Source organism: Callorhinus ursinus, unplaced genomic scaffold (genome assembly GCF_003265705.2).
Source record: "Callorhinus ursinus isolate GAN/ISIS: 27379988/994484 unplaced genomic scaffold, GSC_fseal_2.0 scaffold21, whole genome shotgun sequence".
Classification (NCBI taxonomy): Eukaryota; Metazoa; Chordata; class Mammalia; order Carnivora; family Otariidae; genus Callorhinus; species Callorhinus ursinus.
The window spans coordinates 28,445,048-28,471,948 of record NW_027397083.1 but is presented as its reverse complement, the minus strand read 5'-3'; the positions used below and the strand labels follow the sequence as shown (position 1 = coordinate 28,471,948).

The following is a 26,901-nucleotide window of genomic DNA, read 5'->3' as shown; positions in this document are numbered from 1 at the left end:
TATAAATAATTTTTCCATAGACTTGATTGAGGATTGTTGCAAACTTTACAAAAGGACACAGGGCAACAAGAACAGGTTAAAGGAATTACAAAAAATATAGCTATAGCCCTCCCATTTAAAAATACAACATTATACATCACAGCGTTTTCATTGTGCAAAGGTGACGAGAATGCTGCATTGCGCATGTCACATAGTCACTCAAAAGGAAGTAAACTTTAATACGGTTACACTGCATAATAATATAGGCACAGTTGAGACAATGAAGCCTTTCCTCCGGAAGTTAATACACCTTAGTTCAACATTTTGCTTTTACCTGGTAGGACTGATGGCTGAAATTAGCTTAGTACAAATATGTGTGTGTGTGTGTGTGTGTGTGTGTGTGTGTGTGTGTGTGTAGAAAAACAAGTGTTTGCTTTGAAATTAAGTAAACTCCCAACATATTTACAGTATTTTCAGAGAATGTATTCTCCAAATCAGTCTGATCACATCTTCTCTATTAAACAACTCTTTAGAAAAGTAAATGAAGCCCAATATGTCAATTAATGGACATCCTCCGTTGAGACTTCCAGTTTTCGCTGTGGGACAAAGAGAGTTCCTACGGAGGTTTTATTAGCACCATCGAAATCCACGTGGGATGGGCCCGTCAGCTTCACTGGTCCACCTGGGGTCCGGAAGAAACTTTCGGCCACTGACTGTGACCCTTGGGGTGTCACAGGAACAGGCTGATTGGAAAGGGAAGAATAAGAAAAAGACGTCAAATCCACACAGATAGGTATGGCCTACTAGCATCGGAGGGCGGAACTGGAAGGGCAAGACACACAGCAGGAGCCCGGCATATTCTGCAATGGGCCGGGAGGACTGTGGACTTCTGGGTACTCATCCTGGGTTTGGAAGGCAGCGAGGCCTTCCGTCTCCTCCTCCTCCCATCCTTCCCCTCGCCAGGGAAGAGAAGCAAAAGCGAGTCTTCCGTGATACTGATACCTGGGCCTTATTAACCCAAGGGGGAAAAAAATCCATTAAACGGAAATGCTCTCACCTGTTGTGTCCCCGTCAAAGCAACTGATTGTCCATTTGTTTGGTTCTGTCCTGGGGCTGGAGAGTCGTACCTGGTGGCCCGTCCTTGCTGAGTGCCTGCATTGTCTGGTACAACACTAACAGCCTCTATTCTTGGAGACACGGGAACAGCTCCCGGGCTGGCGGACACCTGCACACTGGGGGAGAGGAGTCCCAAGTGCTGCAGGGTGAAGTTTACAATGGCTGAGCTCGGGTTCTGGACGGGAACGGGGTGGCTCGAAGTGAGAGCCGGGCTGTTCCCGACAGGGACGCCTGCCACGGAAGTTGGTGAGACCATTAGCTTCAAAGGTGTTACGTGGAAAGAGGGAAAATTAACAGCAGTGAGTTCGGATGATGTCACTGGAATAACACCTGGAAAGAAGAGGGGGGAAGATATCTTAAAAGCACAGGCATTTGTCTGAGAAGCTTATAAGGCTTACGTGAACTTGAGCCTGACACTCATCTGAATAGTGTTTTACGTACACTCACCTGTGATTGGGGAGCTGTAGATCCTGTGGTTTGGGGAAAGTGTATTTGAGTTTTCTTTACTAGACAGAATGGACTCTGCCCCCAGGGATGAGCACTGGGTGAGAGGGATTAGGTATCCTGATGGGAACAGGGTCTAGAAAACAAGGAGGAATGATTTATTTTACACACAAATATGGAAGGACAATGGCCATGTGCCTGTGCCAGGACTCATATCCCTTAGCGGTGGTTTGACTTTTTTCTGTTAAGATTTTATTTATTATTTGACAGAGAGAGACACAGCGAGAGCAGGAACGCCAGCAGGGGGAGTGGGAGAGGGAGAAGCAGGCTTCCCGCCGAGCAGGGAGCCGGATGTGGGGCTCGATCCCAGGACCCTGGGATCATGACCTGAGCCGAAGGCAGAAGCACAACGACTGAGCCACCCAGGCGCCCCGAGTGGTGGTTTGTCTTATAAGACCAAAGCATCCAACGGTATGGGCGACATGTGGGCCAGCTCTACGGCTAGCGGAAGACAATATCCCTCCCTCCTAGTCCAACATTTGTCCTGACTGTCATAAGCCACTGGTTTCTTAAATGCTGTCTGTGGTCTTAGGAAGTATTCTAAAGCTAGCAGTGAGCCTGCTTAAGGGTAGAATTTGCCCAGCACACCCCCTCACACTGACATCTTAAGTCCCACCAGCAGATTTTTTGGTATGATATGGTGCCATCAAAATCACGTTTAATGCAGTTGGGCACCATAATGGCACTGTCGAATTACTATAGGATTGTTCCTGAATCATGTAGGATGGTCATTTCCTAGAGTATTCTGAGGAACCCTGGTTCCATAAGATGCAAGTTGGCCCTACTTGAATCATGGTTGAACAGGTCTCAGGAATGCTGAACTAAACAAAGGAATATGGTGTCTTCATTAGAGAATTTCTGAGGGGCTTTGATGATGGCACGCATTTGTAAATCTCCAGGGAGCATCCAGCATGTAGCATTTCCTGGGTGATTTGGCAGCTAAATTTTTGGTAGTATTGGTATTCAAGGGAAACATTTTAAGAAACGGTGATTTAGAGAAGTAGGTTGCCAAAATCACGGGCCAAAATGTGACCTCCGGGCTAGTTGGGTGAATGAAATTGTATTGGAACACAGCCATGCCCATTCATTTATGTTCTGTCTATAGCTGCTTTCTTGTATTTTTACAATGACAGAGTTGAATAGTTAGCACAGAGACCATATGGCCTGCAAAGCCAAAAATATTTACTATCTGGCCCTTTCCAAAAAAAGTTTGTTGACCCCTCACTGAGAACTAAGTAATTATACAACTATGTTTTTTTTTTTCCTAGTATTTTAGGTTCCAGTGATACTGAGGAAATGCTCTTAATAACATACAAGCTAAAGGGCAGGGCACCAGAGTTCAAAAACTATAGATAAAAAAGAGAACTGATTAATTCATATCGCAGACCCCAAATGTCATGGAGCAAAAGTTTTAGGCAATAAAGTTATATTTGCGACAGAAATGGCCAGTGTTATGTTGTATGCATCCCCCACCAAGCCTGCTTGGTCTCTGCATTTCACCAAACAGAGCCTGCCTGGGTGGCTGAACTGCCTGAAAAGTCCATTTCCTCTTTACCATGAGCAGGCCTGGCAAAAGCTAAAAGCAGCTCTTGTAACCTGGGGGGCCCTCCTTTTATCTTCCTCCAGATCTTTCTTCTCGCCATTGTCCAAACAATAGTCTACGCTTTGATCTAGCTGTTAATAGGTCCCATCTTTTCCTTGGGAACCAGTGAATTCAGAATCCACAATGCTCACACTGTTCTACGACATGGTTATTTATTAATTTTGTTTCTTAAAGGTTTGGTACTGTTTCCATAGCTTTACTGATTGGGTTCCTTGAAAGTTACAGGAACAGAAACTTTTAATGGGTGGATTTAGGCATTTTACAAAGAGCTGTTCTTTGCTAACCATTAATCATACTCTTTCATAGTACAAGTTACTCTGGTTGCTGGTTTAATTCTTTCAAATCTTCAGCAAAACCTATAGTACATTAATAATAATTATTTTTCCATTTTCTACAAACTTCATTCTTTATGAAATCTTTTAACCTATAATGCCAATTCCTTTGTGTCTTTTTATATTAGAACTATGAATTAGCAGGATGAATGAATTTGGTATATTTCAGCTTACACGTTTCTCATCTAGTCAGTCCTACATTAGACCTCTTACCCCTTCCTTCCTGTTCCATCAGCCTGTTTTATTTTTACTACTTCTTATTCTTCACTACCTGAGGTATTTGTGTTTACTTGTATACTGCCTTCTCTCCCCCCATAGAAGTGTAGATTCTCAGTAATGTTTGATGAATGAATTGACACATGAATCTCTCATTTTCTTTGTTCAGCTCAGTCCATGCTAAAAAGAAATGGTCAAAATGAAGTCATAGAGACAAGAAAAGAAGAGGGACGTGGAAAATCTATCCACTGAAAATCCTAATCCTGAATGACTAAGTGAGCAACAGGAGACCATTATTAAATCATATCCATTGGCCCGAAGAGATTATGGACCTCCCAGAAAATTGAATCAAGCCAAAGCCTGGTGATTTTCCCCTTAGCATGTATATTAAATGCAAAATGATACTATGCTAAGATAATAGATGTTTCGAATGGTTACCATGAGGCCATCCTCAGGGAAGATTTGACAAACTCTAAAGCCTCTTTAATAACAGTTACAGATAATGCCCTTCAGCTTATACGGTGCCTTAAAAGGATCACAAGCCCCTCTATGTATATTATCATGTAATAAATGCAGTTAACCTCACAAAACCTGTGACGGGGCCCTGGGGCAAGAACTCAAAAGCAACAGTGACCAAAGGCAGGTGCTGGGTTTGATTTGATCCAGAGCACAGTGCTTTACACCCAGGAGATGATCAGAAAAAACTGGGGGAATAAATTCTTGATGGAGGTGGAAAAACAAGATGCAGAGAAGTAAAATAGCTTGAGTTAAGAGCTGGAACAAAATGAGAGATTAACGTCTGCCTCCACGTTTAGTGGTAGTTTATTTGGTGATAATGTCCTCCATATATAATTGTCCCAAGGGAGAAAAATGAGATAACGTATATAAAAGTGCCTAATACTTCTGCTAGGCATCTAATAAATTCCTTCCTAAACTTAACTCCACCTAGGAAAAAAATGATCTGGAACATCGAAATCCCTAGAAGCCAATGCAGCAAATATACCTACAGTCTGCCAAGATAAGCTTGACTTTTCTAGTACACAAAACAGAAATTTGGGGTTAAATTTTAGGTGGAAAGTGAAAACAGAGGGAGCAATTTCTCATCCAGGCAACAGATGCCAGGTACATGACCTCAAACAAACATTAGGTAGTGACTCAGAAAGCAGGAGTTAAAGGAACCCTATCCATCCATCCATTCATTTGAGGTTATGTCTGCTTGTAAATTATTCAAGACTTTCATGACAGGTGTTTGCATTCCAGTATGTGACAGAGAAATGGACTTAAGGACAACCACCCGTGGTGCTTTAAAAAGAGAGCAAATAATCCCTTCCTCCAAAGGTTAAATATATCCCTGCCGTCATCCCAGTCAGGGGATTAGCTGTCTGGGGCTTTGTTTGGATTATGGAATGCTAAGGAACAGTTCCTTGTCTTCTGAGAAACTGCCCTTTGCTCTGGTTAATTTCAGAGCTACTGCATTCTCCTCTGATCAATTGCAGAGTTCCCAAAGCTTTACACAGTTCAAGGCTCTACTTACCGTGGAGACATTTTCAAGTCCTTTTAGGTCCTCTTTAAATTTCTTTTTGGAACCACTGTCCTCGAGCAGGCTTGCCCTCTTCGAGCCTCTTTCTCCAGCAGGCTCCTTGTCTCGGTTCTTGGCACCCGGTCTCTCGGGCACTGGCAGCAAGCTTCCGGGCCTGGTGGAGGCACTGGACTTGGTGGCATCACTGGTGGCCTTCTCGGTGGTGGCATCTGCAGCATCTTTTGATCTTGTAGCTTTACAAGAGGGGGTGGGGCAGACTGTGGGGCTCAGGCCTTGGGGTGGCGTCACGGTCTGGGCCTGGGCAGGCTGCAGGTAGATGGCATAGGACGGGCCCGAAGGGGCCTGAGGTAGGATCACGGGCACTGCGGGTGACAGCGGGCTGGGGATGAGGGGGACCACCCCCAGGGGCTGGATGAGGGACGGTGCCGTCAGGTCCAGCTCAGCATTTGCTGGGGTGTCCAGAGGGGCCACGGGTTTGCACTGCCCAGATCTTGCCGGCTGTACCTTCACTTTCTTTCTGGGTTCACTAAGAGACAAGATTTCAAAACATGACACAGTGGAAACGCATTTTCTCTAAAATGTTCTGCCACTTTAGACTGGCCCAAATTGAAGCCATGCATTTATGAAACTAGCAGATAGTGTCTGTAATGACTGCCTAAGAGTTATAGAAGAGATTATCTCGCTGGTTTCCAAGGCTAGCGCATATTCTTACATAAAATAAGGAATCCTAATGATGCAATGTAAAAATAATTCATCCTGCCACTAAAAAGTATTGCTAACCTACCTTGATTGCTCTTCTAACTGCATTTTGCAAATAGCTGCGAGCTGAGCCATTTTACTTGGGAAGGGTGCCGAATTCCGAGAACTCTCAGCTGGTAAACAGAAAGGGGGGCGGGTAGTGTTGGTCAAAGCAAAAGAATAAATGCTCACACAGATGAAACATGACTGAAGTCAAAGGAACAGAACACATGCACCTCACCCCCCAAATCAAACAGCAAGGAAACGATAAAGTCCACCAATTACTTTTTATCCTTTCATTCATACATGGGTTAGGCTTCAAGTGGGTCCGGGTATAAGGGTATTGAAACAGTTCTCTAACAAGTACCAGAGGGATCAAGTAAGCTAAAGAATCGGATAGAAAAGGAATTCCTCGGAGCAGAGCCCGACGCGACTGAAAACATACCTTTGTTGGTCTTGATGGGGCTGCTGGGGGCAGAATTTATCTTCCTCCGGTCGTTTTCTATACTCTTTACCAGTTTGATAAGAGATGGGTGTCGAGTGAAGTTCGGTTTCCCACGCGTGGAGAAGAGGTTTTTGGCACAGTTGTCTTTCGAAGGACGCTTTGCTTCCAGATCGGAGGGGAGGAGAGGAACAGGGCCAAGGCCTGAAAGAGAGAAGGGCGGGGGGTCAGAAGCTGGCCAGCTCTACTTCCTTGTGGGGGCTGAAGCCCAAGTGTAGTCCGAGATCGATTTTAGGAATGAAAGCATCAACAGTTATAGAGCACCGACCCTGGGACAGACACTGTCTGAAGGGCTTTGATATAAAACCTTGTTAATCTTATTTTAACTGAATTCGGAGGTAAGATTTCACATGTTAACTTCTCTGAAACCCACTGCGTCTTACAACCAACCAGTGATGTGCTAGAGTGTAATCATTAGTGGTTTCTTTCTTACAGATACAGACACAAAATTGGGCATCTTCTCATCGGTGGAGTTCTAACCCAATGAAATATGGCAACCCTCACAGTGATGGGCTGAATATTTGGGCCCCTCAGGTTCACAGGTTGAAATCCCAACCCCCCTGATATGGTGTTAGGAGATGGGGCCTTTGGGAGGTGCTTAGGTCATGAGGGTGGAGCCCTCTTGAATAGGATTAGGGCTCTTATGAAAGAGGCCCCATAGTGCTCTCTAGTCCCTTCTACCATGTGAGGTTATGACAAAATGACGGCCATCTAGAAAGCAGGCTCTGGCAAGACAATGAATCTGTTGGTGCCATGATCTTGGACTTTCCAGCCTCCAGAACTGTGAGAAGTAAACTTCTGTTGTTTATAAGCCACCTAGTCTATGGTATTCGGTTATAGCAGCCTGAATGGAGTAAGACATTCTCAACAACTCCACCAGGTAGGTACTTCTTTGGAAATGCATCCCCATCTCTGAGACATTAACCCACTGACCTCGGTCTCTAAGCTAGTAGAAAGTGGGCCTGGGATATGAACCCATCAGTCTGGCCCCTGAGCCTACACTCAGAATCCCTGCACCAAGGGACCTCTCTCTTGAGGTTACAGTGGACTCTTGAACTGCAACGAGTCCACATATACACAGATTTTTTACAGTGCAGTACTGTAAGTGTGTTTTCTTTTCCTTATGATTTTCTTCGTAACATTTTCTTTTTTCTACCTTACTTCATTGTAAGAATATAGTATATGATACACATAACATACAAAGTATTTGCTAAGTGACTTTATGTTATCGCTAAGTCTTCTGGTCAACAATAGGCTATTAGTAGTTAAGTTTTGGGGGAGTCAAAAGTCATATGTAGATTTTCGACTGCGCTCCTAAACACTGCGTTGTTCAAGAGTCAATGTATATTCAAAATCGCAATAACCTTGCAAAGCCACCACTGTTCTTCCCATTTTGCCGGTGAGGAAACAGCCTTGGAGATACAACTTGCTCAAAGCCACACAACTAATAAGGGGCTAAGTTTCCCTCTGCCTCCGTGGCCCGTGTTCTTGCCACTTTAAACATTTTGGCATGGGATCTTTGGTGGAATGTAAAATGTCAGAACACCAGAGGTGAGATGGAGACTAGAATATTAATACTGGAATGAATTCATTTCATATTCTCAGTGTGTATAGGCTCTGTTAGGGCCTTTCACACAGATTCTGCCTCTTGGGTACAGGGTAGGAGGTGTTTTGGACCGTGGGTTGCTGATAGAACCCATAGCCAAACTTTCCATATTGGCAGTCATCTTTGTCTTTCCAACAACTTACAGATATCCTTTCCATGTCGGAGTGTGGACAGGGAGGGGAAGAGAGAATATCTCCCAATGCGCATTAATTCACAACAATGAAGCAAGGAATGAAGGGAAGCAAATACATACCACAGGGACTTGGACTGATTTCTGGGCCTGTCCATTTAAAAGCTGGTTTTCGGCCTCTTTCTTCTGTAACATGAACTTTCTTGATAAGATTCAGGCTACTCAGAACATTAGCTATGTCATACAACCTCCTAATTTTTGCTGGAAAATAAAAGGTATATATACCACTCAGTGGAATAATGAAAGATCAAAGGACTTTGCTTCATAAAGACTTCATGTATATTCAGAGAGCTAGCCCAGCCATCAACATCAGACAGAGGAGAATGTGACTCTTTTAAGTTATTCTGGTGAGACTGCTTTAATTCAAACAAAAAATAGTTTTAAATATTGAAAAGACTTCAGTTGCTGCGGGTACCGAATTTTGAAATGACAACGGTTGAAAAAGGAAAAAAGCCTTCATGAGATCACCCTATCGGGAACTACATTACAGATTTTTTAATAAAAAGCTCCCACTGCTGGGCATCTTCTAATGGGGATTCAGAAGAGTTTTATGAACAAATAAAGCACCAATAGAAAATGTATTGCTTTCCTGCCTGTGACGGTTTATAACAACGAGATTTACTTAGCTCATAAGCATGGAAGATTCTCTACCCCATCAAAATTTGTACATTTTCATACTGTCCTTAAAGTTATATGCAAAGCAGAGATTTGTGAATTCTACAAATCTTACATATCTTTAAAAAGTTTTGTTACAAGAGGTCTATCTCTATTGCCAGCTTGATAGTACAAAATCGTAAATTGGGCCCCTTCTTCATAGCCAGGCCAGAGGGTTCTGAATTCCCTGGGGATTCAGCAAATGACACATTTGCAGTTCCTGGAATGGTTTCTGATGCTGTGACTAACGAGTGAAATGGAGAGCTGAGAACTGCCTGGTGAGTCAGAAAAATCAGGCAGCCCATCAGTAGTACTGGGACTGTTTTCTGAAATTACACATCTCCCAGGCCAATTGCCGGTATTATTGCCTTTACCCTCGACTTACTTTTATCTTTATAGAGTCACTATCAAGCTGAGGATGTTGGAATATACTTTCGAGGGACTAGTGCAGCTTTACAGGGATGGAGGAGTCTGAGCTCCCGGGCACTCCCCACAGCGGGTCCCCTGGTCAGGCTAGCCTCGTACACTGCCTGGACGTGGCCCCGGGAGAGATGGACGCACAGCAGGCCCCTCCCATCTGCTGAGCTCTTCTTTCCACATGCTTCTCTTCCTAGAGGCTCCTGCAAAGCCTGTCCCTGAGGCGCAGGCAGAGCTCTGCATCAGGAACACAGTCCAGGCCTTCCTTTATTTTTTATTATTCCTACTTTGAGCGGGTCTGGCTGAAACCATTCTTTCAAAACGGCAAACCAATGGTGCTGCAAGTAGGTCACTTCTAGGAACGATTTTAGAAGAGTTATTTATACTCTTACATCTGAGAGCAGAGACCTGAGTTCTGGACCCACTTTACAATTTACTGCTCACTTAGACTTCGGGTACCACAGAGTCCACATGTGCGAAGTGGGGACAGTGTTACAGTATCCAAGGAGGGAACTTTTAAGCAACTGTTTATAAGCCCGAGTGCCAGACAAATAAGAGTAGTTATATACATATCTTTGAATCCTACAAGTTAGCGAAAAACAGTGTAATCCTGGCTTCTGGGGGGGGAAGTGAAGGTACAGAAGCATAATTAGAGAAGATGTCAGTGTAGCAAATGTATTTGGCAATCAGTTCATACGTAAGTTTTTATGGTTTACGAAGAGGCCCAGAAGTCCACGGCAGTCATGGCACTTACTTTTAAACTTGCTTCTATCCAGATCTTCCACGTGGTCTTCCCCAATTAAAATCTTGGCAGCGATTTCTAGGCTGACTATCTGAGGCGTTGACACCAAAAACAGCATCACAAATTTCTGGCTCATCACTCTTAACGACTTATCTTTGCGGCTGTTTACAGAAGCTTTGGAGAAGGATGAGGGTTAGAGAATTAAAATTCAGGAAGGGACAAGTGACTTCTAAAGTAACAAGGCTAAAAATACCACAGCCTGATCAAACAGTTGACAACTGCAGCTTTTTAACATGTTAAAAGGCAGCAGCAGTGTCAGAACAGTGTTCTGGAAGGAACCTTTGCCTCTAGGGAGAAGTGCTGTGCAGCCCAGCTCTCCCAACCATTGCTCACCTGCCCGAAATTCCACTCCAGGGAGTTCGACGAAACACATGTCTGGGTGTCCGTTCTGGCCCGTGTTTGATTTGATGATATGATCCTCTATACTGTAAGTCTTACTAAAGTCAAACTCTTGTTCATATTCTTTCTTTTTGATCATCATGATCTGCTCGGCATACTTGTTCTCCTCCCCGACGCTTTTCAGAGTCCCAAGGGTTTTGTTGAGATTATGTCGCCCGTGCCAAGTGTACCTGTTTTTGGCCAGGCGGCTCACCATGTGTAAACTCTCCAGGACATTCACAATATCGTAAATGCGTCGCCGCTCAACATCTGCCAAGAATGAGCAATTGTACGTACTAGGATCAGATTTTGTAAGTTGTATAGAATGGGATAACTTCTTCTTCCATGGTCTATTGATCAGTGTGGGTGTGGATGATAGAACTTAGTTACACTCCACAAAGAATGTGAAGATGAGGAAGACATGTTTCTGCTCTCATAGGGTACACCAAGAATACGAATGAGAGAGGTAACATTCATTGAGGGCCTATGAGGGGCCATACAGCTGGAGGAAATGTCTATCGTAAACAGGTGAGGCAGGTATTATTATTTCACACTTTACGGATGAGGGAACAGCAGCTCACACTGGCTAAGTAGCCTCCCCAAGGTACAGAGCCAGTAAGTGGCAAAAACAAGTCTTCAGTACTCTAAATTCCACATATTACAACCTGTTTTTTTATATTCTTCTTCAAAGCATGCATGCACATGCACACGTGCACGCATGCACGCACATGCAAACATGCACACGTGCATGCATGCATGCACATGCACACACAGAGCTGTCATATGACAGGCACAAGGCACTGAGATTTCTTGCTGCTCCTGGAACCTGCCAGATATGCCCTTGTCTGAAGGCCTTTGTAGTGGGCTTTTCCTTCTGCCTGGAATCCCTGTTCCCGATGCCCTCACTGCTCCCCACCTCCATTCTGTCAGGTTCTTGCTTAGATGTTACCTTCTCAAGGAGGTCTGACCTGACCACCTAACTTAATGTTGCAAAGCACACTCCCAGCACTCCTGGCTCCCCTGTACCCTGTTCTACCTTTTATTTTTCCCACAGCATGTATTACCTTCTAACATACGTTATTACTACTTGCTTACTATGTGCTTTGTATAATACCCATAATTATCTCTCCTTATTGTCTGTCCTTTGCATACTTATCTCTTAGGCCCCACTAGAAAGTAGGTTCCACAGGAGGGAAGATTTTATTCTTGTCATTCATCGATGTCATCCCGAGCTTTTATAGCACTGCCTGGCACACACTGGTGGTCAACAGCTACCCACTGACTTAAAGGTGCAGCTGACATAGTTATAATTAAGGATAGGTGAATAGATGAATCTGAATGGCATATTCTTAAAATGTGAAATCAAGTTGATACTTATAAACGGGCATTTGAAGAGTAAAACTTTCTCTGAGGAAGTGATAGCTCTATGTGAAAATATCCTGCATCCTCCCTTCAGTTTCAGATTGTAACATTTTCATGACTCCAAAGGTATCCCAAATTTGCCACAGACCCCTTTTTAGCGGTCACGAGATTCAAGTGTCTGGAGGAGTAAAGGGGCAGGAGGAACACGGTAACTTTTGCCAAACACAAACACGTAGATTGAGTGGCAGGGAGCGCTAAGGCCCGGTAAAGCCTGGCTTCCGCTCACAGAAGTGCATCCCCATTGGAAACTGTGGAGATACCTAGTTCCTCAGCCTAGCTCTTCAAGGAGAGAACCGAGACAGAAGGTCAAAGTTGTAGCTGTTTATGAAACAAGTCCTAAAACAATGTTGCCTTCCTTTATAGCTTCCAAGCTTTCGAAATGCAATCAGAAGCAAATCTCCATGGTCATTTTTCCTTCTGTTTGAAGACTCACTGAAATTGGAAACTCTCTGCCTTCATTCTTAAATTAATAGGGCTTCAGGGATTTACTGTGTCATTACACACACTGGCTAGATGAGTGTGGGTCTGAGGGAGCAAGTCCACGGAATCACTTTAATTACTGTCTCTGTGAATGCTCTGCATACTTACTCAGTTCCTCGGCGACTTCGTCAAGACAGATGTCATTATTCACAGCGGGGTTGGGATAGTTAGGATATCGTGCTAAGAACTTATGACACAGCAATCCTAAACTTTTCTCTTTTCGACTTGGTTGGGATTTCTCATATTCGTCTCCGGATAAGTGTTCCTACAAAAGAAGAGGTAAATAACGTCTGAGTCGGAAATAAAGTCTGACAGGTTTATTGGGGCCCTCTGCACTTGAGGGCTAACACGCTTAGCTTCAACATCTGCAAAATTTGGGGGAAAAAGATGGGAGCCAGTATAAAACCGCTTGGCAGATCTAAAAAGGAAGCTTGAACTGAAAATAAGTCAAAGGCTCAGAATTCCTGGTGCTGTATTTGATGCAGTCCAAACCTTTCCTGTGCTCGGAAGCAGGCTAGTAAGTCTGTAGGTGGCAATGCTTTATATTACTGGCACTTTTGTAACAGCTACCCCTCCCTACACACACACACACACACACACACGCATGCACGCACGCGCGCGCCCACCAGTTTCCACCCAGTCTTTTGCAAACCTACATGTAAACAATCTTTGGCCTCAGGTAATCCATTCCTGCTGTCAAACAACCCTCTTTTCTGATCTCTGTTTCGGATCTCAGGGCTCACAGCACTGATGAGCATTTTCAGGTTGGCTGTTGGTGTCCACGGTTCTCCCTGGGAGATTTCCTTGGGCTTGGTGGGTGTGGTCAAAGGGCCAAAGTCAGGCTGGATCTCCGTCAACACTATATTTGCTGCAATGGATTCCTTCAGAGGTGTTTTCATGAGTCCTCTTTTATGTGGCTCAAAAAAGAGATTTTCCTGGTTTAAAACAAGTAAACAATTAAATCCACTATTAAGCAGGATTTATCAGATAGCTTTCGATCCAGAAATTGTAAAATAAATAGAATATTGCTAAGGAAAACATGCCTAATGAGGCTGGAGAGTCGATTAAATTAGTAACTGTCTTCCAAAGGTCACTTGACACTTATTGTCTTTTTACTAGCTAAATTTCCATTTTTAATCTTGCAGTAAAGCACAGACTTAAATTTTTCTTATGTTCCAAGAATTAAAAAAAAACCTCGAAGGCCTAATTTTAAAACCTTTTTGATATAATTTTTGATGTAGAGAAATGTTGCAGGTAGTATGGAGAGTTCTCATATACCTTTCACTCAGCTTCCCCTAATAGGACTGATAATTTTAGGTGATCCAAAACTCCTAGGAGTGACTTTCACACATGACACTGCAATAAAGCCTATATGGCAGAAACCAAGTCCCGTTCCTCTGTGTGTGTCTGCCTGGCCCAATGGCTGCATGCATGGAATGCTCAGTCAAACACCATTGATGTGGAAGAGTCAGAAAGCCAAGGAGACAAGGGTGAGGGCTAGCCTATGGTCATACTTACAGGCAAAACCTAGTAGGGAGGGGTACCTGGGTGGCTCAGATGGTTGAGTGTCTGCCTTCGGCTCAGATCATGATCCCGGGGTCCTGCATTGGACTCCCTGCTTAGCGGGGAGCCTGCTTCTCCCTCTCCCTCTCCCCCTGCTCATGCTCTCTCTCTCTCTCTCTCTGTGTCTCAAATGAATAAATAAAATCTTTAAAAAAAAAAAAACCTGGTAGGGAGCAAAATCCAGAGTGCCTAAGAGTAAAGGAAAAGTCTTCTCTTTCAATATTTACCTCTCTCACTTTATTATTTTTTTTCCAAGACTTTATTTATTTGAGAGAGAGAGAGCGCAAGCAGGAGGGAGCAGCAGAAGGAGAGGGAGAAGCAGGCTCCCCGCTGAGCAGGAGTCCAACACAGGGCTCTATCCCAGGACCCCTGGATCGTGACCAGAGCCGAAGGCAGATGCCTAACTGACTGAGCCACCCAGGCGCCCCTAACTCTCTCACTTTATAGAAGGAAAAATGGGGCCCAGAGAAAGAAAATTAGTTATCCAAAGTCACAAAGCTAGTTCCTGGCAGAGGCAGGACTGCCTGAGACATGAAGGTAAATTAATAGCAGCATAAATAAGACGAATGAGACTATGTTTCTTCTTCCACTTTTGGCCACTGGGGACTTCACACATTCTTACTACCTATGGCTATTTTAGAGAAAATGTTTGGAATGGCAATAAGTGAAAGAAGACAGAGACTCACTTAATTCCTCAGTGACTTTAGGAACAAAGATTAATGGGACTGTTTAACATGTCTATGACTCCTTGGGATTTATCAGGTGCTTTTCCATTTGTAATTTTCACCAAATCCTGTAGTCCTATTCTGCAGAAGAGGAGACCCTGGCTGAGAGAGGTTGTGCAGGACTTGAACCTGAATATCCTCAATCCAACTATGGTGGTCTTACATGGAAATCAGTGTGATGGATACAATGGGGGACCCTCCTAAGCATGTGCACCTGGGAGGTACAGACCCAAGAATGGCATCTCTCTAAAGGCTGCTGTCCTTTGCCTCAGACTATCAGAAAAGATAGCAATTCTCTTACTTGACTAATATCTAAACCTTCGAGGAACTTCGCATTTTTCCTTTTTTAACCTATCAGTAGTGGGACACCAGTCAAGATACCCCTACTGACAATTCTTTTGTTATTTTACAAAATGTCTAGCTCACAAATCAAGTGTTGTGGCCCCCAAGTTTAAGAAGCTGCCGATTTGGTAGAAAATTATCTTCAAAAGGAATCTGATCTCAAATCATGTCAAATGTCCTCTCTGAATTCTAATTGTTCAAGAATTCTGAGAAATATCATAATGCAGCTAACAAATTTTATTATTCTTAAAACTACCTTTTCTCTCTGCTTATCTCTTTGAGATTTCCATTTGAGATCAAACCATTAAAAACTTTGGATTACTTTACCTCTGGCCAAACTCTTCCCCTCGTTAAAAATTAAATTTCCCTTCCTTCTGGATTTTTACAGAAGGTAACTAAAAAGGGATGTGGCATTAATAAGATATTGGATATGGAAAAATTATGGGGTTAAATCAGGATGATATTGCATTTAAAACTGGGATGATGAATACTAAAGTTAAAAAGGTACCTTTTCATTCTCCATTCTGTAAATTTTTCATACATTTAGAGTTTCTTTAAGAATGAAAAATCTGGAGTTTCTCCCAACACCCTGATGGTTTAAGTAGTCCAATCAGTTCTATTAAAAAGTTTATTTTCCTTAAAAAGAAAAGGAAATAGAAAAAGTTAAAGAAAAATAAAACCAGGAGATCCGTTGAATATTCCCTCATGGACACCACAGGCCACTTAAACAAAGACTAACGAAAAATGACAAATTACATTTACATTTTATTCCCGACCAGAGATAGTCCTCCTGGGCGGAGAACTCAATCAAACGCCAGTAAATTCCTTCAGCAAACCGAGCTGCTGTCATGAGACTTAAAGGAAACCACAGAACTTCCAGTGACAGTCCTCTCCCACCTTTAGAGAAGGCGCGCCATTCTCCGGACCCCACCAAATGGACCTTAGTAAGCACAAGCACCCACCTGTTCACAGGTCAGGGCTCGGGACTCAGCGCCCCAGCCCTGGTTCCGGCTGAGCAGACACAACCCCAAGCGTCCCGACAAAAGTCTGCATCTAGATGCCTGAATTTTTCCCCTGACACACACGTGCACAGGGTCAGCAGTAAAGTCTCGGGAGATAGCTTCATAGGAAACTTCCAAATTCAGTCCTTAAGCTCCAAAAGTACTCTGGGTATTTAAAGAGCGCCTTGTGATTAAGACTTTTTCCTTTTTTTAAGACATCCTTAAAGATGCAAAGCGCTGGGTACTCTCAATTCGGTTGGCCAGTTCACGCCACGATGTTGGATCTTACCAAGGAGGCTGCATTTGTTCAGTAAAGCAACCAGGTACAGCCCCCCCTGCCGCCACCCGCTCCGCGCCCCGCGCACTTCCCCCTTCGCCCGGCCAACTACCCCTCCCCCCCCGGGCCCAGTCCGCGCGCCACCAGCCCTGCAGTTCCCGGACAGCATCTTCGCGGTTCCCAGGGCAACGATTCCTAACCAATCAGAGAGCTGGACGCGGGCCTGCGATTGGTTGGCGGCGCCAGGGGCGGGTCCGGACCTTCCGCCTTCGATTTAAAAATTTGGCGCGGAAAGCAGGACCGTGGCCGGCACCGCCCCTTAGCTGCGCGGGGCTTGAGCGCGGGCAAACCCGCGCCCGGAACCACTGTATCCCCGCCCCTCCCCCTCGCTCGCCCCCTCCCCTCTGCGCGGGAGCTCAGCTCCTCCCTCCACGGCCCCCGGCGGAGCGAGAGGCGGGAAACGGCCGTCTCTGCCGCTGCCCTCCCGAGCCCTCTCCCGGTGCTGGGCCAGCTGGGCGCCGCATCCCTCTGCGTCCCGCTGACCTGTCAGTTCACCTCACGGTTGGAGCCGGCGGGGGCTGAGCGGGGACTCCTCGGCGCCCCTTTCCCGCTCAGGTCCGGGAGCCCGCGTGTCGGGCCGTCAGTCGGTCCTCAAGCCGCGCCGAGGTGGGTGCCGCGGAGGGAAACGCCGGGACCGGGACTGGCGGGCCGGCGGGCGGGCAGAGGGAGCGTGACCGTCCAGGAGCAGTCAAGCCCCCGATTTGAAATTAACCCGCTCCCGGCGCGAGCCGATCCCGCGGGCTGGGAGGGCCGCTCCCCTCCCCCACGCCCGCTCTTCCCTGCCCCGGACCCCGCGCGCCAATCGGAGCCTCCAGAAAAGAGCCGGCGGCGAATCAGGGTGTAGGCACCGCCCTCCGGTCCCGCCTCCACTCAGAGTTGGGGGAAAAGTTCAGCAACTTTTTTTTTTTCCCTTTTTTTTTTTCCGAACACCCCCTCCCCTTGCTAAAGTTGGGGAATAAAGTTTGGCCCTCTCGGGGCGTGGGGGCTGAGACGCGGGCGCTCTGCAATTCCCAGTCAGGCCGTCCCACTCCCTGCCTAGCTCCACTCACCTGCCCTCCGGACCCCCAGCCGGGACCATTCCCCCTTCCATCTCTGGCATGCATTATTATGCTGCCCACCACCTGCCCCATGGCTTCTAGGAACTGGTGTGTAGAGGGAGAAGCTTGACTAACTGGTGCCCAAACTCGATGGGCGTGGGGTCTCGGCCGAGCTGTGAGAACTCAGGTGTGGGAGGAGGTGTAGTAAGGTTGAAAACCCGCCAGGCCTGTTCCGGGCGTCCGCAGTGTCCTTCTCTCTCGTGGTCTCCCACCCGCTCCTCGCTTTCCCCTCCCTTGTCGTCTTCCCTCGCTTTCCTCTCTTTTTCCGGTTTCTGAGTCTCGGACAGCTTCAGCATGGAATACTGTAGAGTTCTAGATTAATAGCAGGATTGGGAGACGCTCTAGTCCAAAGCCCTCGTTTTGCAGACAGAGCTGCCTTGCCTTTGCTTGGATTGTGTGCGCCCGTGTTGGCTTGCCCCGCGGTTCTCTGCCTTAGAGCGTTTCCCCTTTTCTGGGGACCTGTGCTGGAGTTGCGGTACGGCATGTATTGCCCAACCGCGCCTAGATCAGGGCGCCCATCTCCCGACGGTTTGGTTTGAGCTCTTCCCCCTCTTTTGTAGTCTCGCGTCTCTAAGTTCCAGCAAGGCCCACGTCCAGGATCTCCCAGGCTCGCTCATGTGTCAGTGAAGCACCAGGGCTGACTTGCAGCGCGGGACATTCCCATATTCCCGAACGCAGTATAAGGGCGGGGTTGTTGTGATATAGAGGCTGGGGTCGCCCTGCCGCAGCGACCGACCGTAGGGCCTGGGGTCCGGTTTGCGAACGGTGGTTCTTTCTCCCCGCGAATTGCGACCCTGGGGTGCGCAGGGGCTGTGGTGCCCCTGTCCTCCCCTTGCCGCCAGCCGGGGGTCACGGGCCACATCGACTTCAGGCACTTCTACTTGAAAGCCCGCCTTTCGGGTGCTGTGCAGAATGTCTCAGATTTAAACTAAAGCGAAGGTCATTGGGCAGAGGTCTCACCACCGACAGCACTAAGCAGCTGCTTCTTCTTGAGCCCAGGTACACCTTTTCTGGAGCAAGGTGTGCTTATACATGCATCCGCAGAAGGGGGGCGGATGGTGTTTCTGCTTTAGCCACTATCTGTTTCAGATTGTTGCCCTCCCTGCCCCCCATCCCCAGCGCTTATAGGAGTGCTCCCGCTCCCCTGTGTTCGGAGGCGGTGACTAACCGGTTCATACCTGATCTACATGGCCACTGATGCCCCAGGGGTCTGAGTGCCAAGGACCTGTAAGGCAAACAGTGCAGGGAGCAGCCACCTCTGTGGTGCACAGATGGCATCTCATTTAATACTCAGCACAGGTGTTCAGCATGGGTCAGGAAAGTGAAGTAGCGCATTTTACAGTACCCGTCCCTAAGTGGCAGGACTGGGATTGGAAGCCAAGTCTGTTTACTCCTAAGGGCTTTCCACTGAAAGCTATGTTCTTCAGGTGCCGGTGCCGCCCTTGCCTACTTCACAGGATAGTTCTGTCCCACTTTATAGAGAAGAAAACTGAGGTACGAAAAGGGTTAGGTGATGGCCAAGTTAGCTATAGAGTCAGAATTGGAATCCAGGTCTACCTGCTCCCAGTTCATATATCCAATTTCACTGTCACTGTTCCTACGGAAACAATGTTGGTGACACCTGAGACCAGTCTGTAAGCATCTACCCCTCCCCATACCCCCAGCATAACCAAATAATAGGAAAAGTGGGATATAGTCATTCTTGTTTGAATGACAACTGTCATATCTTACTGAAGCATGTGAAATTAAAATCCAAGTCACTGACTGATGAAAAGTAGCTCTACTAAGAGTGAAATGAACGAGTTTTAAAGTCGTAACAGATCTTTTATGTAAAGGTAATGAAAAAGCAAGCTGAAGTATTTCCACTCGACACTGCCTCATGTCTTGATGTAAAATTCAGCACGAATATAAAGGGAAGCTTTAATGTTCACTGCATTGCCGAGAAGGAAGGAGGAGGGGACAGGTTTGAAATCTTTTTTGTTACTTCCCCATCCAACATGTTTTCCGTTTACTAGTTATAAAATCCAAGGGAATATTCATTCGTTCATTTTGGGTCTTTCGTTCACCATGTTGTGTAATCTGTGTCTCACCGAAGTTAGACCAGTTTTTCAACTCTACGCTTAGTGGTTTGCACAACGTGGAGGGTGAGGTGTTGTGTAATACACTAAGCACTAAAAAGGGAGAAAAGAAGTAAGGGGGAAAGATGAGTGTCATCTGAGGTGCCTAGATTCAAAGGACACGCTCAGGATTTGGGAATCCTGTTTTGTCATCATCACCAGAGCCTCCCAAGGGTGGTGGGGTGTGAAAAGAGCAGCTCCCCGCCCCCAGCCAGGCGGGCCCAGGGCTAGAGAGGGAGGTGCTCTAGCTCCTTGTCTCCTAGACCTTTTTTGTCTTGCCGCCCCACCTCCCAGGTCCGACCCAGTGGGGCAATGCGGGGTTGTGCTTTTTCGGCAGCATGAGTTGGCAGAGCCACCCTAAAAGAGCTGTCTAGAGCTCTAAATGGCACAAATCCCCACGTGCTGGATTAGCTCACAGCTGCTCACGACCAGATCTCAGTCCTCCCGGATTCTTTTAACTAGTTAGTTACTCTGCCCCCAGATGAATTGGGCTGGGTCCAACCTGGGCAGGGTTTAAAGCAGGTGGATAGAAGGGACGCAGGAGGTGGGACAGCCTGGAGCTGGCTTGTGCCCACCGTGGAGCTAGATTTGGTCGGAGCCTGCTGGCAGCGGCAGGCGGCTGGTAAGAAGTCCCTGTCCGCTCTCCTTGACTTCCTTTGGGCAACCTCATTCAGCGGATCAGCCCTGGATGGATATTTGCAGCCCTGGACTCAGCTGCAGCAGCAACAGTTGCTTCCATATATCGAGCAATTACAGCATCTAAATTTTTTAAATGCCTTGGGGTTAATTGAACACAAAATACGGAGAACCCTTTTATAGAATTGGAGTCTGAGTTCTGTCCTCGTTGTATTACTGTGGCATCTGATCTTAAAATTGTCACAGAGCTGAGGATCATGTAGTCTTAGTGCTTATTTGTAGATTGGAACCCATTTTTTTCCAGGTTCTAGAACATTAAAAATGTATATATATATATATATACCAAAAAATGTATATATACAGATTCCGGGAGGGGGGCATTTCTTACATGAAAAAGTCCCAGTCAGTGGAGGAATCCCATAACCTCCTTGATCAGCAATTATTACCCTTTGTTTGAAGTCTGGTAACAAAGGGTAACTGTTCTGATCCCCTTCAGAAGGCAGATTCCTCACCTCCTGTCTTGGTCACAACCTTGTCCATTCATCTCTGTAACAGAGCCCTCCTATACCACTGTGAGCTCCTGGAGGGCAGGGAAAGGGACTTCCTTATCTCTCTCTCCCCCCAGTGCCCAGCTGGGTGCCTGGCCCAGAGCAGGGGCTTGATAAATATTGGTTCATTGAATAAGGCCCTAGTTTTGAGTGCCATCTCACCAAGCCCAGAGGATGCCTTGTTTTTTAACCTCTTTATCATCAGGGCCAAGTTCAATGCCTGACACCTACTTGGTTCTCGGTGTTGGAGAAAATGAACTCATAATTACCGCCCTTTAAATTTTTTTTTTTTTACTTTAGCCAAATAGTATTTCCAACCTCTCCCATACTCGTCACTCTGTTTTCTCTATTCATTTACTAAAGCATAATATCCTGAATGCCTACTCTGCTCCCAAGCCCTAAATGAGGTGCTCTGGGTATACAGGTGAATGAAAGAGGCAAAGTCCTTGCGCTTTTGGAATTTACAGTCAAGCAGTAGAACAGTGCCTGGCACAAAGTGTTAACTACTATTATTATTACTATTATTTTGTTTTTCTCCTATAAACGTGAGACCTCTCTGCTACCCCTCAATTTAGCACATATGACTTTTTTCTATGTTCTTCCTCTATTGTACTTACTTATTTAGTTAGTTTTCTGTAGGTGTTTTCCTTCCCTGGGAACCCACGTTGTGTTCTTTCCTCCTTTGGGCCACATGTATGGGTCACTTGCCCTGAGCCCAGGGACTGCTGGGTATGGTAGCTGCCCTCAGGTCAACAGCAACAAGGCCAACTTTTCACTTACCACTCTTCTTTCTCTCTTTTTCTTTTCCAGGGACATGGCCTTCATTTGGAGAAGTTGTTTGCTTTTCTGAGCCTTTCAGACTGCTGCTTCAGAGTCCCTGGAGGAGGCCTGGTGTCTCCTGGAATGATCAGGGAAGTCAGCTTAAGTGAGTTAGGTCAAGCTTGGCCGGCTCGCAGTTGTGTCCTGGAGTGGGGAGCCGGGAAGACAGAGCAGGTTCCTGATCAGCCAAGGCAGGGTGGGGGACATCGCCCCACAGGGTTATAGGCAGTCACCGAGCCCTCCAGCATCCCACTTCTTCCTCTAGTAGGTATCTTCTCCCTCCTTGGTACTTGTGAATTCCCCTTAAACTCCTGGTTTCCAGGATCTAGTCTGACCTAATATATCCCACGATACCCAGATATCACTGGGTAAAATTCAGCTGTTCACTGTGCTGCTTTATCATACTGAACAGAGATTGACTAGGACATACATAATTCATTTGGTTGGCAAAATACTTAGGATCTTCTGAAAAGATGTAGATTGCTCCCCTCTCAGCTTTAACTGCAAATGCTCAATAAAAACTCACAGTATTTTTCAGTATGGAAATCGGTTGCAGTAATTGCATTAGAATCTGCCCACAAAACGGATCGTTTTACATGTGCTTTTTAAACAGTGCTAAGCTTTGTTCCAAATTCAATCTTTGAAATAAGAATCTGGAATTGTTTTTAAGTCTGTTTGAATAATGCAAAATGACACTTTCTTTTATTAAGAAAGGGCAAGATACTGGTTAACCAAAATTTTGAGGTATTTGTTATCTTGATGTCATTGTGAAAATGTCCTATCTGTGTCATATCCTAGACGGCCGCCTCTGAGGGAAACTCGGGGTTTGGAGAAGGGAGAAGGAGAGTCATCTTCTAGTCCATTATCTTCTTGGAACGAGGATAGGATGTAGATACAAGTCAGGCCTTTGGAGGGAAAGAGATCTTGATTCAGAATCACCTCATCATGACATTTGTATGACCTTAGGTAAATTACTTAACCTCTCTGAGCCCCACATTCTCCTCACTGAAATCAGGTTGCTGTGGGGGTAAAATGGGATAACGGACGTAAGAGACTGAGCACAACGTTCGCACATTAGGTTAAGTACTAAGTGATAGTTACTGCATATTATTATAATCCAGGCAAATCAACATTCGTTTTTGTTTTTATTTTTTCTGGTTGTAATCACTCTGGGGAAAAAGATTCCCAGGAGCCAGACTGTTTGGCCGGGAAATCATTCCTCCTGGCCACCCGGGTCTGCATTTTCTGCCCTCTTCTGCTACCTCCCTCCATCCCCTGCTACTGTGTCAGTGCTCAGCTGTTGGGGCAGGTCTTTGGAAACCTACAACCACTAGTCTGCTTCAGGTTTTTTTTTTGGACTGAATTTATAGAAATGCTTGAGAAAAATACATTGAACAAGAAAAAAATCCTCTACGATAACATACTCTTATCTCTTAGTAGAATTAGTAAGTGCATCATCATTTAAGGTTTCTCGTCAAGTTTGTTGGCTCTCTTAGTGCATATTGCCTCCCCTGCTCTCTGCTGTTCCGTATCTCTTCTCCCGGCACATCCACATCTTAATTCCTCTAAGCACAGTCCAGGGCATAGAATTGGATTTGGTTAATACTGGCCAAGTGGCTTAGAACCCAAGGACTCTGGCTCTAGCCGTGGCTGTGGCACCTGCTAGTTCTGTGACCTAGGGCAAGCCATGGACCTCTCTGAAACTCAGATTCCTTTTCTGGGAAAGGGGCTGGAAATGTCAGTGACCATGAAGACTTCATTGATGGTACGGGACCAACTGAGGCGACAAATGTAAAAAATAAAGTTTTAAAACATTAATTGTTATTTGATTATAAGGAAATCGTTTTTTTAATAGGCTCCAACATCTTGCTAGCTTATTGATTTCCACCATAGGAACTGTCATGTGCTGTGTGATCAAAGACACGCCACCCAACTCCTGAGCTGCATGTGTCCCCTGTGATATGGGGGGAGCAGACTTGCTTCCTTGAACCTTCCAACGTGGTATGACTCAATGCTGATGCTGAGCTCCCCTTGGAGCCTGGAGGAGGCACAGGCTTTGAAGTCTGGCAGACTGACAGACTGCTTCAGAGCTTGCTATCTTTTTGATTTTTTTTCGGACCTTTACAGGATTGTCTCGGAGGGTCCCGGTTATTTTTGAAAACTTCACAGCAGTTTGGCTGAAGGGCAGTTTTGCCTGTAATCAGACATCAGCTGTGAGCAGACCTCTGCAGTGACAGAAAATGGATTAGACCAGGATTTAGGCCTATAATTTCCAAACTCCAGAGGCCCATTAGATAGAACCAGTTTGCTTTGGCACGTTGAATTTTTGTTGCCTAAATAACAGCGCTCCCTCCAAGAACTGGGATGGCTTGCTTATTGGTCCCTTTGCCATTTTGCTGCTCTCGAGGTATGGCTCAAGCATTTCAGACAGGCCTGCCTCCCTGGCCTCTGGCCCAGGGGCCTGCAGCTAGCTGTGTCAATAGGACTTTGAAGTTCACACTCCCCAGCTGACTGGTCAGCAGCCCCTGGGATCATCTTCACCACGCTTGTCACAGGAAATCAGGAAAGGTATGTGGAAGCTGGTGTTGCCTGAGAGGCGGGGGAAGGAAGACGATGGGGTCCTTGATGAGAATATGGGAGGAATTTACCCAAGTTCATGGTCTAATTCCATTAGCAGGGATTCTTCCTCACTGCTCTTTCTCCTTCTGGCTCAAAAGCCATACATTGAGCTGGTTTATTTTAACCTGATCCAAGTATGTGCCAACTAGTGCTTTTGGGGGGGCTTTAACACAATGACAGTATGTTGTGATGTTGGTGGTTCTGCAAGATCTGGAAAGAGCTTCTGAATCATCAAAACGTGAATATTTGTTCTGGGGAATTTGAGTGCAGAGTGTTATTAAATACTTTTGTATCCTCTGTTTGGGGACCCTGGCATTCTTTCATTCGGCATTCACTTTGCGCTCTCTTTGGACAGATACTTTGCAGGTGCTTTACGTTTTCATCTTACTTAATCTTCACATCTCTTACTTAATCTTCACATCCGTGAGAAGTATTTTTTTTTAAAGATTTTATTTATTTATTTGAGAGAGAGAGAATGAGAGCCAGAGAGCACAAGAGGGAAGAGGGTCAGAGGGAGAAGCAGACTCCCCGCCGAGCAGGGAGCCCGATGCGGGACTCGATCCCGGGACTCCAGGATCATGACCTGAGCCGAAGGCAGTCGCTTAACCAACTGAGCCACCTAGGCGCCCGAGAAGTATGTTGTTTTTACCCCTATTTTGCAAATGAGAAAAGCTCTGGGAGATTAAAACGGACGGAGGGTAACCCAGCTAGCAAATAGCATAGCAGGTATACCTAACTGTTCCACTCTTAAGCCCGTGTTCAGAACTTCTCCTCATATTCAAAACCGTACAGTTATCTCCTCCTCCTCTTCATCCTGGCTCTGCACATCCTCTTGGTCACTGAGACCTGTCCTTCACCTTTCCCAATGTCCCTTGCATTTCTTTTCATTCTCACCCCTGGTACTGCATGCTTGGATGGTTGCAGTAGCCTCCTAGTTCACCTTGTCACCAGTCTTTTCCTTTTCCATCCTTTCTGCTCACCCTGCCAGAATCATCTTCCTTTAACACTGCTTTGTCCTAAAATCTGTCATTTAAAATGTTCCAGGGACTTTCCATGGCTCATAGGATAAAGTTAATACTCAAGGTTTGAAATCGAGACCCACCTCTCTACTTCCCACCCCCAGACACAGATGACCTCAAAACTGATTTCTGGCCTTACCCATCACTTCCGGCAATAACTTGATGTTGCCTTGGATTTTTTTTTTTAATGTTATCTTTTTTTTTTTTTTAACATGTATTTATTTATTTTAGAGAGAAAGGGCAGAGGCAGAGGGAGAGAGAATCCCAAGCAGACTCCATGCTGAGTGCAGAGCCGATGCAAGGCTCCATCCCACGACCATAAGATCATGACCTGAGCTGAAATCAAGAGTCGGAGGCCCAACTGACTGTGCCACCCACGTGCCCCTGCCTTGGATCTTCTGACTCAGGATCTTTGCGCATGCTATACCTTCTGCCTAAAATGTTACACATCTTTCTACTCAGTCTTCCCTCTGTTAAAATCTCACTGTGGCCTGTCTTCAATGAAGACTTCTCTGGTTGCCTTGCAGGAATGATGCCCCCCCCAGAGCATTTTGCAGCACTTAAGTAGTACATGTCACATGTAACACTTCCTCTCTAATCCCAGTGTGATGGTGGAATGCGTGCATGCATGCGCGCCTGCCTCCCCCGCTATGGTCATTGTCGTTAGCATAGTGCCTTGTGCATAGTGGGCCGTTGCTTGGTTGAATGAATGAACTAATGAAGAGAGGAAACTAAATGGGAAGAAATAAGCCACTTTTTGGGTGTTTACTGTGTGCCAGACAGTGTTCTTAGTACTTTTACAGGTAATAATTCCTTTAATCCTTGCATCTACCCCAAAAGATAGGTGATACTATTGTCCCCATGACAGAGATGAGGAAACCAGGGCCCAGTGAGCTGAACTGACTTGTCAAAGAATTAATGATAGACCCAGGATTCAAATTCACACAGTCTTCCTCCAGAACCTAGGTTCTCACTATGCCTACCTCTCCGTGGACGGTCCTGACCCTGATAGGTTCATTCACATAGGCGTTACCTCACGGACTTTAAGATTTATCATGTGTGACAGGTTCGGGAGAGTGTGAGAATGGTTAAGATCCAGGCTTCCTCTTCTGTGTCAGTACACGAAGACTTGCCCACCTCAGCAATGTGCATTGGGCCAGTTGGCGAGCCAATATAACCAGTCCCAGGTGCTGGAGCTCCCCAGGTGACAGGTGCTATGTAAAGATGAAGGACATGTTTCATGTTCTAGGAAACATGGTAACTTGATTACACAGCCGTCAGACTATGGTCCTGGGTCTCCTAGAACAGTCCACGTTAAGCATGAGATGATTACTTGGTTAATAATCCTAATTAGCCTCGTACACTTACCCTATGTTTATCACTCCTGTCTCATAATCAACTTCTATATTTTCCTTAACTTTACAACTCAATCTGTGTACCAGAGTGACGGCAAACCCATATTTATCTAATTTAGTGAACATTTGCATGTGCTGCAATTAGACTTACATGTTGTGTGATCAACATCCTTTGCTAATTGCATAATTCCTTTTGCATTTAATTGTCAGAAGGCATCCTTTCTGTGTATGTGTGTGTGTGTGT

General features: G+C 45.8%; 1 protein-coding gene and 1 long non-coding RNA gene across 4 annotated transcripts; one reads left to right on the top strand and one right to left on the bottom strand.

Moving 5' to 3' along the window:
• E2F8 (E2F transcription factor 8) lies at nucleotides 1-17,176 on the bottom strand. Of its 3 annotated transcripts, none has more exons than XM_025879298.2 (13): nucleotides 16,931-17,176; nucleotides 15,618-15,745; nucleotides 13,136-13,414; nucleotides 12,588-12,744; nucleotides 10,533-10,847; nucleotides 10,152-10,313; nucleotides 8,390-8,527; nucleotides 6,474-6,674; nucleotides 6,075-6,162; nucleotides 5,285-5,816; nucleotides 1,543-1,675; nucleotides 1,037-1,425; nucleotides 1-722 (listed from the first exon to the last, which is right to left on the bottom strand). In XM_025879298.2, exons 2-13 carry the CDS (start codon nucleotides 15,630-15,632, stop codon nucleotides 540-542), a joined length of 2,592 nt encoding a protein of 863 aa, XP_025735083.1. In that variant the 5' UTR covers nucleotides 15,633-15,745; nucleotides 16,931-17,176; the 3' UTR covers nucleotides 1-539. The 3 variants fall into 3 exon arrangements, with proteins under 3 accessions (XP_025735083.1, XP_025735082.1, XP_073760964.1); XM_025879297.2 differs by lacking the exon at nucleotides 16,931-17,176 and adding an exon at nucleotides 16,072-16,416; XM_073904863.1 differs by lacking the exons at nucleotides 15,618-15,745; nucleotides 16,931-17,176 and adding an exon at nucleotides 16,072-16,416.
• On the top strand, nucleotides 16,942-26,901 carry LOC112829608 (uncharacterized). Its single transcript, XR_003209730.2, has 3 exons — nucleotides 16,942-17,053; nucleotides 21,656-22,630; nucleotides 25,534-26,901. It is a non-coding gene; the product is annotated as an uncharacterized lncRNA (long non-coding RNA).